Genomic DNA, 19,879 nt, shown 5'->3' on the forward strand with positions numbered 1-19,879 from the left:
TTATCCTTAATAGCTCAAGAAATTATTTGTATTAAATTTGCTCTCGTTATCCAGGGTTTTATTTATCGTATAAACCTCGCATTTCAGTTTAATGTGATACAAATTTGAATTGGCTCTTTATTTAATAATCATAGCAACAAGCTACTTCACAGCACGTTCAAGGAACCAACTTACACAGCTTTGTTTTGGTACCATCGGGTCGGAGCCGACCCCGGGTGACATGAACAAGTTCCCTCTGATTCCTGTTCACGTGTTTCCTCCGCATACGATACAGAAGTGGTTTGCCGTTAACTCAATTATAAATGAACTTGTTTTTTTTTCAAATTCTTCGTAATGCAATGAAAATAACTGGTTTATTTAACTTTTATTGGTGGTGCATCATGGATTTACACAGTACAGTTGGCCATGCTTTGTAGTAGTATACGGTTAAACTGTTAAATTCTGGAGTTAAAAGTCCAGCTGGCAGCCCCATGCTGTGGGGTTTTAAATACCCTCTTCTTATGTGATTAAATTTAAGGAAGAAAACTAATATTTAAAGTTGACAGAAGTTAACTCATTCACTCCCAGGGACTCTGCTGACAGCTTTATTCTTAGACCATCCATTTTCGGCTGTAAACTATCCTTTCGCAATTTTACGTGGCAAAGATATTAATGAGAAATGATGCTGACATTTTAAAGGAATTGCTAAAGGTAGCTGCATGCACCATCTAGTAGCAGAGGATAGAACTATGTGCTCAGAGTGTGTTGTGAAAGAGAAACGTGTTTTGTCTTCTCACAGATTGTTGCTGTCTGATCGTCGTCGGATATAATAAATAGCCTGGACAAAGCACTGGTAATTGTCCAAATTAAGATATGGCAGTAAGTGTTCAGATAATTTTGTCTGTTTTAATAAACTGAAGCTAGAATTCTGATCATATGATCAAACAGTACCATGTTTTAGAATTTCAGTGGCTATTACAGGCCAACCATAACCTATAACAGTCTTTTGTAACTTTCTCCCTGCTTCATAACGTTTCTTCAGTTGCATTTACGTGGTCCCAATATCTGTTCCTTAAAGACTGTGATTAAGGACTTCAAAGGAATGGCTATCTTGACAGGAGATCAATACTTGATTATTCAGAATCAGAACTGACTAGCATAAGAGCACGCAATACAACCTGAGAACTTTCTCAGAAGTAAACACGGCCTCAAATATTTCCAATTGACCAGTTGAGTAGAACACATGAACGTGGAGTATTTACCATTGATGATTTTTATAATGTACCTATAAACATATACTGCAGTTATCAAGATGGCGATTTCTGATGTTTTCTATATTTTGCAAACTCGAGTATCTGGTCTTTGTGGTTATATATATATTTCGCAAGCTGTGGAACACTCCCGTAAGTGTCTGCCCGTGAACCCATGCACATCGCGAGCTGAACATCGTCTAATTTCGTGTCACAGTCTACAATATGAAACACATGTACGAGTTGAGGGTCTACTGCGCGGAAAACTGAGAAGTTTGCTGATGTAGACACAAACTTGTTGAATAAGTCAACATCTTCCTTTCCCCATCCGTGGATTCCTGTATCAAATCCACCTACGGACTTCAGATCACTTTTGTATACACTCATAATGCCATAACCAAACTGTCGCCAGTAACCACTGTCACGATCAACCATAAAATGGTTTTTTAAAGTACTGGCTCCTTCATTTGAAAAGTCTGGATCATATTCACTGAAAACTATAGGGAAGTAAGCTTGCTTTCCTTTTATCGTGTTTGTCCGTATCCTGTCCAGTGTTTTAGAGGTGAACACCATGTCAACATCAATAAAAAACAAGAGATCGTCTACATTATCATCATATTTACGTGCTCCTAATTCTAGGGCTTCAGCTCTAGCAAAGGTACCTGATGCAGGAACTATATTGAACTTCGCAAGCGGATACTTCGACTGAAGCCGTTGAACTATACCCACAGAACTACCGAAGCTCGTTGGTTCTGTGAGGCTCGGATAAAGGACGAGAGTGAGCGTAGTTTTCCGATCGTCTTGAACGCACACGTCCTCGTACACAGACACGAAACGCTGGAACGCGTCTAATCTTCCGGCTAACGGAAGTATAAAATTGATGACTTTGTCTTTTGTTTCGATCAAAGAAGTTTTAGTTTCATGTGGATTCGGAATTACTGGAAAGGATTCTCCTATTTTGAGCAGTCCGCCTTCAAACGTCTCTCTGAAGTATGATTGCGCGTGTATTGGTTCTCTCACGTCTCCCAGAACTGAATAACTTTCCTCTTCACGTGATTTGGTACGTACTTCTTCTCCATCTACGGTTTCTCGGATTTCAAGTCCTGAAACATTTTAGTCGTAGAATTTAACTTTGAACATCAGGGCAACGAGCCCAGAAGACAGTTAATCTTAAATCAGATAAATAGACTTTCATTTGCATATAAAAGTGTTAATGAAAGAACCGTACAGATGGTTTAAGCGAAAAATTAATAAATATATTTAAATAAATTTATTTACCTGTGAACTGTTGCTGCAGGTAGACGTGCCTGCGAACAGGTACAGTCATCTTATGACCACGATATTTCTTGTATACCAGCAACATGTCCAGAATATAATCAGCCCCATACTGAGGACTCAGTCTGTGGTAACCGTATAAGATTTCACGGTACTCAATCACGCGGCCGCGTTGTTTAGAGTACATATTTATCATATCCATTACCTTCAAAAAGAAAAACTTAGTGATTACACAGAATGTACATAACTTCCATCGTTCTTTTTAAGAATATACTAAGACACTTAGTTAACAGTTATAAGACACTTGCACAACCATTTACCTCCCGGACGACGTCATCCAGGCCTTCCCTCAGCGGAGACTCAATACGACGGCGAGGATTGGAACTCTTAGCAGAATACAGGGAGCGTGAGATGAAGTCCCATGTCAGGACTTCTGCTTCTGAGGCAGGCCTGAATTTATTTAGACCAGGCTCCATACCTGTAACAAAAAATGTTAGAGATCAGAATGTAATCTACCGAATAACGTCCAGTTTAAAACAAAGTAAATATAAATTCTATGTTTCTTCTGTTCCATCCAAAAATTAAAATGAGTGCTTTCTAGGCACAACTCTGTATATCAGCCAACTTATTACGCTGCAAATTCATCCATATGCATGATCAACCAGAGAAAAAAATATCTTGTTCAAATTTGATACTGGAGTATTTAAAAAAAAACCGTTAAGTCATTTCAGTTTACATATACTTAAAAAAATGTTATCATTTGTTTTACACAAGAGCTTACGATTTTCCTGATATAGACGAAATAACAGTTGTGTCACGAGAAAATCGCGACAGCTGAGTGAGAAAGGAAGATTAGATAGTCTCAACTGCATTAAATCAGGTACCTTAATACTCTGTTCCATGGTGCATCTGTTCATTCAGAATACAGTTTTGATTTTTACAAACTGGAATAAGTATCACCTGCCAGTGAATAGCTGCATATTTATTTATTACAAAGAACTGTTCATCATCGTCATAATTATTCAGTTTAGTGAAGAGCTTTACTTCCACACGTCATCATAAGAGAATAACTTTCATTCATGCTCTTAAAAATCCATTCTGACCTAACCTAACATAGCTGTATCGCCGAGGTATGAGCGGCTACCCTTCTTTGCAGGGAACAGTGGTACACCTTTCCCCAGCATAAATGTCTCCGCTGCTTCGGGCTTATGGTTCAGTAGCTTCATCATGTTTGCGATGTCACGGTGAAGTTGCAGTGTCTGCTGCTGTAACTCTTGTATCTTGAGGCTCTATTTAAATATAAAAGCATAAATATAATTTACTAGTTTTTTCTCGTAGATCAATGTATTTTGATATAACGTATGTCAATGTTAACTTAAAACTGTCTGCGTAAAATGGGTTTAAATATTTCTGACAATAGTTATCGTAAATTAAATTATTATTTCGGACGTGTCCGCCATTTTAGGTTTTCTCTTGAATACGTTTTTTACATTGCGTAATGTTTTGCTGATTTTCATCGTTAATTGTGTCGAACATCAAGTATAAGACAATATTTAGATACAATAAATCAATATTTGATTAGTCGGCTCTCCGCTGGAATGACCTGCAAAGGACATAACTTGGACAATCGTAAAATTCTCGAGTAATATGTAAGAGGAGATCTGCTACATTACGTACCTTCTTTCCAATCCAAGAGCTTGCAGTAGAAGGAATAAGCAAGTAATGAATTATTGAGTTTTCAAAGTTGGAATACTTAATCTGTATGTCTGGAAGGCCAGATTAATAAATATCACGTCAGTCACATTAGTCTTGCCCGTAGTTTTTAAAATGAACATGGAAGGAATAGTTGTTAGGTGTTATAAGAGAATTCTTCCTTACCTTCATATAATTGTGCACTCGGTACATGTGTTGATGTTGTTTGACGGGATGCAGGGTGATGGCACGATGTACCTCCTTCTGCTTCAAATTCCCGGTGAAAGCGTCATGACCGCTTGAATTGTGATACAATATTGTTTGCATCTGCAAGAGCATTTTTTTTATTTAGTGTTCTGTCTGACGACAGGTCCATATGAACAGGATCCTTCCATCCTTTTCTCGGACTGGGACCTGTTCATATACGTTCTTGGCAGATGATCCAGAAGTGGTTTGCCATTGCCTTCTTCTGTGTGTGTTGGGATGCCACGGAGAAACCGGGGAAGCCCCCGGAGGAAAACTCCGTGTTGCCTAGACCACGGCCTTGCCCAACACAAGTTATAAATTCGGGCACCGCCGGGAATCGAACCCGAGATCCCCCAGGATTACAAGGCCAGCGTTCTAACCGCTAGACCACAGTGGCAGTCTGCAAGAGTATAATGTCAGGTAAATGTTTTACAGTGCTAATTACTGGGCACATTACTCTTCATATTATATTATACTTAATTATTTGTTTTAACTGTTCCAGAAAGACAGACAAATTTTAAACAAAGATTTTTCTTGTAGATGTTGGTCTTGTGGGTAAAAATGACGCACAGGCTTGTAGGTAGATATCAGCCTTTCAGAGGAACATGAAAAATGTTTAGGACTTAAGTTGAGCCCTGAAGATGGAGTGGGTATGTTCCTCCGAAACATTGTTGATGTATGATGAACATATAATGAAATGCAATGAATGACAATGTATGCGCAGAACAGTGAATTTTAATCTGCAATAATTGGGCATAAAACCAGTGGGATATGTGAAATGGCATTTGAAAAACGTAAATATTCTTCGAGAGTCTACATTTTCATTCTTGTTTTATCCATGGAGTCAAGGTGAATGACATGGTGATGGGTGTGTTTTTGTCCTTTTCACCCACAAGGAAATAGATCTACTTCCTGGTCAACATTTGGTGTCAGTAGTAAACAGTTACCATCCTGTACATTTTTTATGTTAGTGATCACTGTAATTTGAAGTGAGAGAATCCTTTAATTTACAGTAAGCTTGGTGTTTCTTTAGAAATAAGACAGCTTACAGGTCATATATTTTTCGGTTTGTGTTCCCGCTATTCTTTGGTTCCAGGACGCACAACCCATCTCAAATCTTAATCAAATAAAATGCTCAAGTTTCGTTTTTAACAAAGTTGAAACAGTCAGACTCCCATCACTTCTCTCCACCATACTTCTCCATAAAATGGTGCTTAGTTGTTCTGTCTTTTGCAGGGAATTTATCTATAAAATTCGTTGGTTTGTTTGATATTTAATAATTTTTAACTTTGAATTGGCGTTGAATTCTGGCTGGCGAAAATAAATGCCCACCACTGCACCAGCGTGTTAAGGTTTAGTCTGGCCTCTTCATAATCTTGACCCGTAGGTGGGAGATCGGCCTTCGTCTGGAATGCCACAGCGAAAAATGATCCGCAGAAATGTTAGGATGAGTCATTCTATACCCAGACAGGAAATGTATATTTTTTAATGTACTGGTGGTCAGACAGTAGTGAAGTGAGGAAGGATATATTCTTCTCACACCCCCCCCCCCGTCTGAACTTTGCGTTCATTGAGTGACCCTCGAGTAGACCGTCTAATAATGAATGACAACGAAATGAGGAACACGCCACTTATTAATTAATTCTGAAATTATAAATTGGAATGTTAAGTAACTTAGTGGCCACAAAAATATATGCTTTGACCGTATGCAACACGAAGCATTTCTTACCTCAAAGAAAACACAGCGTGACTCTGTTTCCAATATCACTTATTGATTAATGGTGGGTTTTTTTAAAATAGCCTCTATTTATTCTGAGAATCACAAGTAAATGCCCGTGAAGAATAACGGGAGAGTAGTTTTACACGTATTGCCATAAACATTGCACCACGAAGCGTAAATAATCATCAACCAACACTTATTTTGTCCGTAGATAAATATGAAACTCTAAGACAAGTAGAAGTTAATGGTTCTTCCAGTTACCACTAGATTTTAAAGGGCTAAGAACAGTACAGTGAAGATATAACAGGATTTATCAAGCGTATGTTCTTGGTTGAATATACTTTGTGACTGTATAGTAGAAAGACCTGATCTACTTATATTTAGCGAAAATGTATTAAATGTTTTCTGCTCAAACTGAACTTTTGAATGAGAGATCGTTTACGTCTGTCCGAATGTTTCATCTCCCTAACAGTGGAACGGATTTCGTCGGAATTTGGTATAACTCTACGGGTTAAAGTGGGTGTTGGTCGCTCAAATCAGTTCCGAAATTAAGAATGTGTGGAGCTATACCTATACGCCCCATACGTCTTCATGGCTTTGTGTTTAAGAAAACAACTTCACCTTTACAGCTCTAAAATAAACGTTATTTCACAAGGGGCCCAAACCCAGCTTATAACTTAGGACATGAATTTTCTCAAAAGCGGCTCGTCGCATGATATAAAATATCGAGGAAGTGATTGGTTATTTGGAAGACCCTTCACTCTGAGACGTTTGGTGATGATCTTTGAAATGTACTTTTTCCTCGCACTGTTCTTTGTCGCAGCTGAGTTATACTTTTTTCTGATACCCAGGTTCTTACTGCAGTTGAATGACCATTCTTCATAAAAGAAGATTACAGCTCTCCTATGTCGACCGCATAAATTATCCAAGCCGATCTGTTTGACGACAATGTTTTCCCGAGAGGTTAATGACACCGGTGGTATGTTCAGTCTAACCTGTTGTCCTCGAAGGTGATGACGAAATTTGCCTGCAGTTATGCTATTATCATAATAAAATTTAAATCTCAAAACCATTCCCAGGGAGATACTAGTCCGTTTAACTTCGCATCGCGTACCCCTGGGTGAAGTATAGTTTATGTGTGGATAGTTAACAGAAATGAGAGACAACGAAGTTCTGTACAGTTAGTTCTAAGCATCTCTAGTCTCGTGATATGGCAACCCCGCAGTAGTCAAGATCTGGTCCATACATCTGTCATCTTCCCCTCCGTTAGCCCTTCCTGCTGGTCTGCATACCGCTGAGACGACTTTACCGCAAACTCCTAGTCTGGGTTATGGAATCTATCCCTGCCCCAGCGAACGTGAAAACTGGGTTCAAACACCGGGGAAGTGCGTCGTGTAGTTTGTGATTGAGGACGCTTTCAGAGGCGCAGACGTTGAATGAATCAGAAAAGGTTCTGGCAAGAACGTGATCTGATTTGAGTGACTGAGGAAAACCACGAAATATCAGATTATAAGAGAATAAGTAACAAAAATTAATTTGTTAAATAAAAATATTGAATATTCGAGAGGATTGCCTTTGTTTGCTGTGAGTCGCTGTTTCTAGAAGGACGGACAGTGGGCTACAACTTCCTGTTTGGAAATCTTCTAACACTGTGTGCATGTGCTCCAAAAATATTAATGCACGAAGTGGACTGGAGAAACTTCCAAGAAGTTGTTAGCACACAGAAACGTTTTATGACAGACTTCCGGTCTTTTCCAGGAAATTCTTTGCTCAGTTAGGTCGATGTACAGAACGTAAGAATTGATTGTTTTCACACTTCGCTTATGGACACAATTGCTACAAGGCGAGAATCTGTGCATTGTTTATTTAACGACACCATCAGCAGCTCAGATTATATTGCGTTGAATAATGTGATAATTAATTAATAACGTAATTAATGATTATTCATTTCCCGTACGACGCTAAAAATTGACAGTACATGAGACAGAGTCACTTACTTTGAAGTGAACTAACATAAATAAATAAATAAATAAATGACAAATTGTTTCCCAGACGAAACTCGATCTTGTCCCGTATCTAGGCAACCAAGAAACTGACATGTGAACCTGGAGACTTCCGTTGATGGGTAGTTCCTTACTACTATTTTATTTTTAAAGCTGTTGGAAGGCGTCAGATGTCGGAGAACATGTGTGAGGTTCGGCGTCAAACGACCCCTTAATGTTGTGAAACACGATATACCATGGCTTCATTCGTATTTGGGGGGCGCCATCTTGTTTAAAATAAATCAAAACCCGTTCGAAGTGACAGCCCGCAACGGAGGAACAGCGTCTCCACATTATATAAAATTATAGCCCTTCGCAAATAGTCATCATTCAGAACGAAACGCTACGCATTTAATTAATCTGTCTCGAAATTACTAAAGAACCAAGAACATAGTTAAGCAGAAGCTGACACCAACCAAATTCAAGGAGTAGATAGTCCTGGTTGAGAAGCTAATAGTAGTTCAGCTAGTCAAGAAAAGATGTGATTTATTGCGAAGTCTAAATTTACAGTGAATCATAAGTAAACGGCGTGCGTGTCAGCCGTTAACATAATATTATCTGAAAAGTAAGATTTCTGGTTCTCACGGCTTCAAGTATGCAGATAACTACCGCCTCCATCATCAGGGAGATGATTCGTATAATTAAAATCCCGGGTCTTGCAGGTACGTGTTTCGAGGCCAGTCTTATTTTGTAGCCACTGTATTACGACGGGCAAGGATTTCAAACAGAATGCGCAACTGTAATAGATAAGTAGGGCTACTCAAACATATGCTTTAAAGCAATTAAGCTTAAATTGTCTCTCCGGCAGTCCTTATAGACCGTGGGATAATCAGCACATGGCTGACCTACATACGAATGAGTCTGGCGGACGACATGACCTTATTGTGTAATTGGAGTTCCCTAATAAGATGGCCACTGTGTGGCGGGACAAGGCACACCCTCCGTTTAACATAATGGGGAGCTTTACATGCATGGAAATGTGCAATAAGCAAACACAGCTGCAAGACACATGTCAGAATATGCAGAACAGTTGTATAGTCTGCAGCAAGATAACGTAAATATTCTATTAAACGCCGTCGTTAAGTAGCAGAAGCCTCAACTCGAAATGTACAAAGTACTGGCTCAGAAATTACAAATAGTGGCCAAGTTCCAAACAGGATTCTGGAAGCACCGCGACTTTGCTGAGAGGTTTCACTGCGGTCAGTGATCTTTTCGTCGGCGAGATCTACGACGCTTTTGTGGCAGGGTGATGACTTCGCGGAGGATTCCCCGCGTGATTATAAGAATCGCTGGGGATTCCCCACGTGATTATAAGATTCGCTGGGGATTCCCCACGTGATTATAAGACTCGCTGGGGATTCCCGAAAATCGCGCCAACCAAGATTAAGGGCGACGAAGGAGCTGTTTAGAGAATCTCGTTTTTTGAAGTCAGTAAATGTAGCGACAGTAGTCGTTCACTACAGGATAACATTCATATGCACGAACCTCGTAATACGAAACTATTTCGGCACAAGATGTGCAATCTGGTACAAGTTTACCGACGTTTCAGATATCCTTGCTGTCTCCGTCTACCATCCTACACGGCACAACCCATCTCGTCGCCGTGACCTGAAATCCCGCAATGAACCTTCTGCACGTAAAACAGGGGAATTCGTTTTGTCCTAAAGTGTATTGGCGGGAAAAGAAGCAGTTACTCTTAATGGCGCACTTCCTTCCTACACGTTGATGGCCAAAGTCTTTCTTCCCACCGAGTTACCGTGACAAATGGCGCGATCGTGCGAGGCCTTCCTTGCTTCGGCGACGAAGGTATCGAATAATCGAATTGGGTCACGTCTCTCGCTGTAGGTGGGACGTGCCGTGCCTTCTGTCGGTGTGAAATGGTTTTATGTCAGACTTCGGCTGTAGAATTGAACGAAACGTTATAATGAGATTGCTATAGTTTCGTAGACCCCTAAATGACAGTGGTAACTACATAAACAACCTGCTCTAACAACGTCTGCAATTTTCCCCACTGAAAGGTATTTATGCATTTCATGAGATTCTCCGAATAAACAGATATTATTTCTGTAAACAGGATTAACCAGCTGATCGTTGTCATGGAAACTAGTTATTTTCTTTGCGGTACGGGCTGGATTCTTATGATGATATTTACATGAAAGTATTGCTTCAAAGGTTTTACATATGTCACCACTAACTAATTCTCGCGTCTTCCCATACTGATATTATTGTCGTCACGAAGTGCTTAGCAGCTGGCTATCCTTATTATAGCCATGAATACAATAATAAATAAATATACATGAACTTGGGGTATTTTATGACAAGGATGTTTTGAGTCATCATTCGTACTTACTGCTTCTATGAAAGTTCTGACTGCTATGTGCGTAAGCTGGGTAGACACATTCTCATGGCTGGTTAACTCGATGACGTAAAATGTTTACTTTCACACATATACATCGGCAAATATTCGGAAAAAAGTGAATGATTCTTTGAAATATGTACAAAATCTGTTTTATGTTTTCTCTCAAAAGCTGCATTGCATCGCCTATTCTTAGAATTCTATTCAGAAGACGCCCAAGGCCTTCTCATGACTAGATGTAGGCAGATGTTAGCTGGTTCTGCACGGTCATGATCGGCGAATTAGTCAAAGACGGAAGTACTTTACAGAATAATAGCAGTACTAACACACGCCAAGAACAGCCTCTGTACACAGATGAAATTAAAAAAGAATGGTTAATTTAAATTATTATTTTGTAGTACCGATATATAATAAAAATTAAAAAAAGTTATCGTCAAAAATATCCGTGTGTCAACCTCTGGAAGTTTTCGTGGTAACTGTCCATTGACAAGAGACTATCGTACTCAAAAATCGATGAAAAGAAATCCCAGATGGAAATCGAACCCCGGTCGTCTAGCCGCAGCTCAAACATTCCGCGTAGGCCTAACGATTAAGCTGTTCAGGCTGATTAAGTATTCAGAACACGCTGCACTTCTCAGCAGGCTGTTATAAACCTGACACTTAAAAAAGGGGCTTGTCCTTTCTTTGCAAAACCGTTCCTTCACTGTCTATGCAGGGAAGTTGGGGATCATGAAATGAAGGTTGAAACACCTGACAGCTAGTGAATTGTCCGAACACAACTCGAAAAGACAGTCTCCCTCCAGCTGAGGAGCCCAACATCTTCCAAACGCGTTCGTTTTAATTTTTCAGACTTTATCGATTTTGATGTTATTTTATTCGGTGATAAAAATCTGTTATTGCAACGCCAATATCACTGGACTATAAATAAAGTTTTGTTACTGGACTTATCAAGGTCTCTGCTTCATAGTGTTCCGTCCAAACCATTTTAATTCTGAGTATACATCTAATTGTGCGCCATTTGTTAAGGATCAGCATGCAGTCACATTTCTTGCTCTAACACAAGTAGACTTATAAGTTAGTATTTTTTGTTGGTATTGGATCAGCCTAAAAGAAATGATGACGCCAAAGATGTCTTGTGGATGCCGGTCCCTTAATTCTTTGAAGCCAAAGTTCGTCTAAATATTATTTCAGAATTCAGTCCGCACCGCAAAGAAAACACAACACTTCGCCATTACAAACATCAGCTGGTTAACGCTGTTTATTCTGAAAATCATACAAAGTCAATAAATAACACTTTGGACAAAACGCAAAGTGGTTGATTATTAAATCAGGTGGTACATATAATTACCAGTAGGCTTTAACAGATAATGATTACTTCCTTTCCTGTCCTCCCCGGTTGTAATTTACGGTCATTTTCCCCAGTGACGCTATAGGTTTGTAATCTGTTCTTTTGAGTTAATAAGTTAAGCGACGTAAAGATTATTATACATTAATTACAGAGGACTCAAGGTCCAGGAGATTCCCAGAAATCTGTTCTGTTGACTTCGCAGGTATGGCCCACGCATTTTATTTGTTCGGCACTGAACATAATTCGAGTCGCTGTAACTCAGTGCCTTGTCATCTTGTAGGATGTTGAATCGTGTCGCCAGATAGGTGTTTACCGACGTTTCAGAGGTGCCTGCATGATGATTGAGGCACAAGCGCCTCCCGAAACGTCGGAAAACTTGTACCACACTATACGACGCAACATCCCAGAAGACAAAACATGTCTGCTTCTCTGTTTTTATAGTTACAGTGCGCTATATTTTTATTTTTATAGGGGTCTTACTGAAGTACCTTGCCTTGGAACACAAACCATGAACCCAGAGGATTTGTTTGTACAAATCTGAACCCTTCCGTTTAACTACATTTGTTACCCTGACTCACCTCCCACCCTCCCTGACCACCCAACAGAAGACCGCACTTTTTAATAAAAGAAGCCGATGTCTTGGGACTGATTTACAATTAACATAAGTGCCCATGCATACCTGCGCTTATTGGGGGGGGGGGGTTATTGCGTGCTCAGTTTTGGAGAATAGAAGGAAATAAGATACAACAATTTAAAAAAAAACTTAAACCTTACGATATAACAAATGTATTTATTTTTATTGACCGTGAAGCCAGCCAGATAGAAACAGGAGAAGGTGGGGGGGGGGGGGAGTTATCCTCTTAAGTAACACTGGCAAGGGGAAAGTTACCACCTTGGAGCACTGTGGGCTGAAGATGTTAGAAGTCGAAGCCTTCAGGACAAGAGCGACCCAACGTCAGTGTCACAGACGATGAATATTACGTTCCCCCTCTCTTGGATCGGGCATCTTCCTTCCATATTCTGACATAAATACTGACGGAATACGAAACTGATGTGGATTTGAGAATCTCTAGTCTTAACGGCTGTATTCTCCAAGTTTGAAGAGAATTTTGGAAAGAAGCGATACCGATGACCAAATTTGGGATGATAAAATCAAAGAGGATTAGGTAGGCGGGGAATGGAAAATTTATACAAAACACTGAAAACCACGGCGATGGCTGTATTCAGTGTTGAGGTCCTTGCTGCCTCCATCATTAGGGCGAGCGCACTGGTGATGGAGGCAGCAAGGACCTCTAAAACGTCGGTAAACTTCTACCAGACTACAAGGCGCTACAACCCAGAAGGCAGCCATCTTCCTATTAACCGCCGCGAAAACCTCAAATCCCACTTAATAATCGCCGTCTCTGAAGCATAGCGTTACTCGTCTTCAAAAGAGATTTGGAGAAAGGGAGGGTTGCCTTCCATACACAGAAGCGTCATTATTTATTTCTCTTGACATCCGACCCGCCCTCAGGATCCAAGGAAAGGTTCCTCAGTTTGAGAATTATGGTTTGGAGGCAATCATTTCACGCGGTGAGGATAAGATAATGTGTAAGGAAGGTTATAAATATTTCAGGGATCTGTGTAGACCGAATGGAGAACATTCTATTATTAGGTCTTCTAATTGGATGATTTCCGACGTAATACTGAAAGGCGGAGGGATAGAATTACAACCCTCTGCCGTCATAATTGATGAAGGAGAATGTTTCAACGATAACTACGAAGCAATCTGTAAGAAGGAGTCGATTACTGATTTTTTTTTAGCAAGAAATGCAAAACGCCTGGTTCGTCTGTCACGTTTTAGAAATGATAAACTTCGAAACCTGTTGTCAAATAAGACCTTGGCACCAAGAAAAGAAAAATAATCAAAAAATTTAGTTGGATAAATTCCATGCCATTGGTCCATCACCCGAGGTAATTACGATACATGAACTGTCGAATACAATACACAGTTTGAAAGATCGGGTTATTTATTGAATGACATTTTAGCAAATGAATGTCATCCGATATTCAGTCAAGCCCGGATTCTGGGGTTTTCATTCGGTCCATTCGTTTAACATCTGGTACGCACATGTTCTCTCGGAACAAATACAAACACTGCCATATCTCGTTCCTGAAATATCGAGTGACAAAGGCCCATTATATCTCCGACTTTACTGTCTTTGCATTAAGATTTGAAGAATCAGGTTACCTCAGTGAGGATAGTCACTGGTTGATCGACAAAGAAAACGCAACACTTCACCATTACAAAGATCATTTGGTTGATGCTGTTTAATTAAATAATCGCTGTTTATTGCGATAAGCATACGAAATACATAAATAGACTCCTCGGGAAATATGCAGAGTTACTGATTTTTAAGTAGGTGGTACATATATTTACCACAGGTCTTTGAAAAGTTAATGTCGGCGAGTGTAACCCGTATGTTGTAAAGTGCAGTGTCTCTTATCCACATGACGTCACGAATGTGTTAGTGACGTGTGAATGTTGTAAAAACAGATCACTTATCGTGTCATGAACGATGATGCCAGCGAAGTCTCCCCGGCTGGTGAAGATCGCGGCTTTGCAGACTGCTGCATACTTCAGTTTTGCATGCATTAACATCCCGGGCTGTCAGGCCTTGGGATGGAGAGGTTTGTATACCCGTAAACCCTGTCTGCTATGCCTTTGTTGTTTCGGACACACCCCTCCCTGTTTTTAATTTGAACCTGCTGTAGAACCGAGGTTCTCAGAGTAAGCTACTTTCATGGGCGCATGTTACTAAAGGTAATTGAATCATGAATGGCTCCTAATATTTTTACATCACCTCTAAATCTCCATGGACACGACCCTTTAGGAGGTAATAGCCATCAGCTGTTCCAGAAATTGAGGCCGGCAGGTAATGCTATTTCTAAAATAAATTTTGTTTGTTGTTATTATTATTATTCTTTGGTAGGATTTGAGCTTCTCACGGCGGTGAATTCTGGGTTCTACCGTCGTCGCCGTGTAGTCTAGACCAGTGGTATTCAACCTGGGGTAAGCGTACCACCGGGGGTACTCGAAGACATCTTAGGGGGTACGTGAAATTTAAAAAAATGTATTATTTTATGATAAACACTGAATAATCAGTAATGTAATTTATTTTAGATGTAGATTATATACTATGTATAACTTGAATTATAAACCAACAACTTTGGGGGTACAAAGTTGAAGAGAAATTATATCTGGGGGTACGCGAACAAAAAAGGTTGAATACCACTGGTCTAGACTACACGGCGGTACAACCCAGAATAGAGCCTCGTTTTCTCGCTGAATCCGATATACCGTTATGATCATGTTGCTTAATCCTGTTGTTTTATTTTATGACAATTGCTAAGAAATGTTTTAACTTATTTATAAGACTGTATTTCCATGTGCGCTGCTGTAAGTTATCCGAGGACCAAAGTCCATGGTCCATATTGCCCACAATGAAAATGAGATAAATGCTGTTCTCACCAAAACGCTGTTTAAACGACGCTTTACCAACTACAGACTCGTAATATAACGTGGGATGTATAAAATGTTTTGTTACGTTTGGCATTATGAAACCGCAGTGGCTTACCATTTGAAAAGTTTTGTCTTGGAAAATTTCTTGGGGAAACTTAGTAAAACGACGAAGAAACCAAATTTGAGACAGTCGAGCATCAGCTAAATGTTATTTGGAATAAAAGCCACATTATTATTGATACAATATTTTATTTTCCGTCTATACACAAACTTAAAATAATGTTGTTTAAAATTACTTAAAATTATAACATTCTCAGTAGATACTGTATTTTGTTACATTTTTTGTATTGACGACATGTTTCGATGTGTATTACATCATCATCAGGTCTATCAATTTTAAAAACTGTTGCACATCTTGCGTTGCGTATATAGATTTGTTTGATTTTAAGTCTCTTCCTTTAAATTCGGAGGTTGTGCTTGGATGTTTTATATCTGTAAAATTAATTTTCAAATCGTGATTTTGGATATTGACATAGGAAATATAATAATTTACTAATTTAAAGAGTTATTACGTAATATAACGTAATACAATGTAAAAGAATCATAATAAATAGTAGTAAAAGGTAGTAAAACATGATGTAATACACATCGAAACATGTCGTCAATATAAAATGTAACAAAATACAGTATCTACTGAGAATGTTATAATTTTAAGTAATTTTAAACAACATTATTTTAAGTTTGTGTATAGACGGAAAATAAAATATTGTATCAATAAAACACAAACATGACGCAATTAAGATATAAAACACTATACCTTGTTGTTCCTTTATTCCGACTGGTAACTCCGAATTGATAGGGATTTTAACGTTGTCGGCAGAGACATGCAACGGACGTGTTTCTAAAAGTTACCGAAGCGAATATCACACGGGAAACAATCAGTTTGTACCTCAGACCTGGGTAGATAATAGAACAGATATTGAATACGGCGTTATGCATCAGAAACTTTAGATAATAGGCAGCTGCTGCGAGCAATACTTCAGTAACAAAATGATTCGATATAATTCTCTTCAGTTGAGCCCCATTTCTTTTGTTACATTTCAAGTTCTCAGGACAACGGGTAACAAAATGGCTGTCTTCCAGCATGTTGCGCCGTGTAGTCTGACTGCCTCCTTCATCAGGGCGCAGGATTCTAGAAGACGTCGTCGTCTTCAACCTCAAATGAGTGTTTAATCCATTTGTTCCACGGTTTTAGAGTACATGGCTTTCAACTCACCGTACCTCATAGGACCAAGTGCATGGGATGCCTGCGAATTTCTGGACACAACGCCCAAGCTCCACGTCCTCGTGCGTCGTGTACATGTTGTGAAGGCACGTTTTGACGTGGGGGGCGACACGAGCCAGTGTCTCTCTGCTGAGCAGAACCCCGGGACCTCCCATACAGAAGTTCTCGTCGTACTCCAAGCTGAGTAAGCCAAACTCTTCCTGGTTACCTCGCCCGGCCTGACCGATAAACTGTGGCTTCCGGCTGTGAACCGAACGTAGGAGTCTTTCCAGCCTGTCACAGAAACAAATGTATCCCGGAGTTAACCAGAAGGAGAATAGATGAAGACGGATGTCTGTGTAGTGAGGTAGACGTTTACCGGCTTTTAGAGGTCCTTACTGCCTCCATCATCATGGTGATCGCCCTGACGATGGAGGCAGTAAAAACTTCTGAGAAAACGGTAAACTTCTACGACGAAACATCCCAGAAGACATTCATCTTCATGCTAGCAGCCTTGGGAACCTGAAATGTCATGATCTGGTAAAGGTTTGTGATCGTTATGGTTGTTCTTACCTGTCAGGTCGTACGTAAACGTCATCGTCAGCTCTCAGAAACCATTCAAATCTGTCGCCGTAGCGTTCCCACATGTACTGGAGCATGAGAAATGATTTCTTCTGCGGGGGGTACGAGTCATCCACACCTCTCAGGCGCACTAATGGCAGATCAGGTCTGTTCGAAGGGGCCTCCGACGTAGCAGAAGTGAAGAAAGCGATTCGACCAGGAATTTCCCGGCCCCACGTTTCATAAACAGCTCGGGCCCGCGTAGCTAAATACTTCTGGGCCGTCATGACTCCCACGAATAGCAGCGTTTTCCTTGAATTATGTACAGATTCACCCGGGACTGTCATTCCAATAATCTTCAGAGCGTCATCGTCATATTTGCGACGCGTGATTTTTTCTGGGTTTGTAGGCAATGACCACGATTCACCAGGACCAGAACAAGTTCCGTTTGCACCACCATCACTGACGAGAACAAGCCCAATACGTAGACGAGATGTAAAAAAAATACCTGTCACCAAGCCTACTAGCACCCCCAGGGTGGCTTGGATACCCCGGCGTCGTCTTGGAGCCGACAACATGGCCACAGGTACCACCGCTGGGTACCTCAGCGGTAGGAGACAGCGCCGAAGTGTCAGCATCTGAGATGTGGGAAGGCAGAGAAGCTGCCAGTTGTCGCAGTGAGCCACGACGACGAAGTAATGCATACGTTCGCAGACGGTGGAAGTGTTGTGGCGACGGCGATGACATCGTCGCACACGCTACATTGATAAATTCTCATAGCCGCTGGGTCAGTAGAATTACGTATTTCCCACCTCCAGCTTGGAGCCATGTGGTAACAGTGAACGAACTCTCTTTTCCGACTCAAGATCTGACGTAGCATGTACAGTCAACACTTGGAAAAACAAAACACGACACAAACACACTTTACTCCGAATTGAGATGACTTTATTCTTTCCGCACGTTGACCTTCGTCTCTGAACAACTCAAGCACCGCGACTGTCGTCAGACTAGTCTGCGAACGACATTTCAATTGAACATTATTTATAGCTTTAAGCGACTGTAACATTACAAAAATTACGAAATAATGCAGTTCAACGATGCAGACTGTGTATATTTAGCCAAGGACAGCATTCTTGTACTTTGCGCCAATTGCTTATACGCTTGGTCCTGCACTACGAACTACCAGTGCTTGAAACTCAGGCATGCGCATTTAAACTAATGGCACGGCACGCTCATATACAATACAGAAGAACATCTTTTAACCTTGAAGACACTTCACTTCGCTTCTTTTAATACACTCAATGACATAGATGGTAAGATAAAATTACAACAATGAAACCACTTACAATTAACCATTATTTTACAAAAATGCTTCCACCCTGCATCGATGCAAGACAAGTAGTAACAGATACTGTTTCATGCCATCACCGCTAGATGCCAGAACCATGCAGTAGCAAGTCCAAGGTTTTCCTGCACAAAAAGTCTTCATTCAAATCTCGAAGCAAAGTAAATTTACAATCAGAAAAAAAACAACAACGCAAAAATAAATGCCACAGACATCTGCAATAAACCACATGGTTTTGGTTGAATTCCAGAAGTATTTTTACCTTTTTCCGACGAATATTATATTTTACAGGAATTACTCCCCCAAGTCTTCAGTCGTCCTTGCGAATTCCTTTAATGGCAGAATTTTCCAAAGTGTTGGGCAAGGGTTATTGTTATGAATTGGTTTACAAACTGACGAAAAACTCACAGGCGCGTAGGTGGTATACGAATCTGCTACCAAAACATTTGCTCAACTGTAAGCCGCACAATCATTGGAAGTCGTACGGAAGAAAATGTTCAGTCAATATAATATATATATTCTTCGTAATCACAGGAAATTACATTCTTAATTTCGTTTCAAATTCGCGCGATAAAATGAAGAGCCCGTGTTCGTACTGAAAGTTATGTAAAACCTGAAACTCTAGATAAGAATGTCCCACCATTTCTGGCATACAAGCCATTGGCAAAAAAAAAGAGTCCGAGGCAGTTTGTATACAAAGTCTGTCATATCAGTTATTACAAAATCAAAACAGTCATTAGCCTTTTAAATATGTTATTCTTGTAGTTGCTTTAACCTTGTAGTTTTCATTGACAGCCATTGACATTTAATTGTAGTTAGACGAACTGGTTTTAGAGATTAAATCGTCATCAACGCAGTAAACAGTAAACCTTGCAGGGTTTAGTTTAAAAAGTCTGTGGCAAAGGAGAGAGAAGAAATACCGGTTGAACTATCGCTACCATCACTTATGACTCTTGATGCTAGATGGCAGAATAGTACAAGTCAACAACTTTGAGTTTTGTAGGTGTATGGATGTTACCAACTTATCAGTGTTATGATTTTAATGCTCCTGAAAAATTGATATGATTATTTATTAATTATTATCGTATGTTTTAAGATAATAATAATTGAAATTATGCGTCCAGTTATGTAGTATTTTAAGAACACATTGAAAAAGTTGAAAAGAAAATAATTAATTTGAGTGGAAATCAATATAACAGTTTCTATGTTGTTGCTTTCATGTATTAATTCATTACGTTGTTGAAAAGCTGGATTTCGTTACTTCCTTATTATAATTTGTAATATTATATGTTGATATTT

General features: G+C 39.8%; 1 protein-coding gene across 1 annotated transcript; it reads right to left on the reverse strand.

The window, feature by feature from the left end:
• Positions 1-345: 345 nt before the first annotated feature.
• Chsy (Chondroitin sulfate synthase) lies at positions 346-17,939 on the reverse strand. The gene is made up of 7 exons (XM_087344854.1): positions 17,248-17,939; positions 16,692-16,968; positions 4,383-4,523; positions 3,613-3,793; positions 2,825-2,982; positions 2,508-2,709; positions 346-2,332 (listed from the first exon to the last, which is right to left on the reverse strand). Exons 1-7 carry the CDS (start codon positions 17,937-17,939, stop codon positions 1,287-1,289), a joined length of 2,697 nt encoding a protein of 898 aa, XP_087200980.1. The 3' UTR covers positions 346-1,286.
• Between the last annotated feature and the right edge of the window lie 1,940 nt (positions 17,940-19,879).

The sequence above is a fragment of the Zootermopsis nevadensis genome, unplaced genomic scaffold (genome assembly GCF_977971745.1).
Source record: "Zootermopsis nevadensis isolate Lab colony 2312 unplaced genomic scaffold, Znev_1.0 Znev_ptg000008l, whole genome shotgun sequence".
NCBI lineage: Eukaryota > Metazoa > Arthropoda > Insecta > Blattodea > Termopsidae > Zootermopsis > Zootermopsis nevadensis.

Bases quoted from the DNA above. Each gene is read 5' to 3' on its own strand.
- Chsy (XM_087344854.1), bottom strand. From the start codon at position 17,939: ATGCATTACTTCGTCGTCGTGGCTCACTGCGACAACTGGCAGCTTCTC. The intron at 4,524-16,691 runs GTACGGTGAGTT...ATGCTCTTGCAG, and splicing joins CATGCACTTGGTCCTATGAG to ATGCAAACAATATTGTATCA. The intron at 3,794-4,382 runs GTAAGGAAGAAT...ATATTTAAATAG, and splicing joins GAGTGCACAATTATATGAAG to AGCCTCAAGATACAAGAGTT.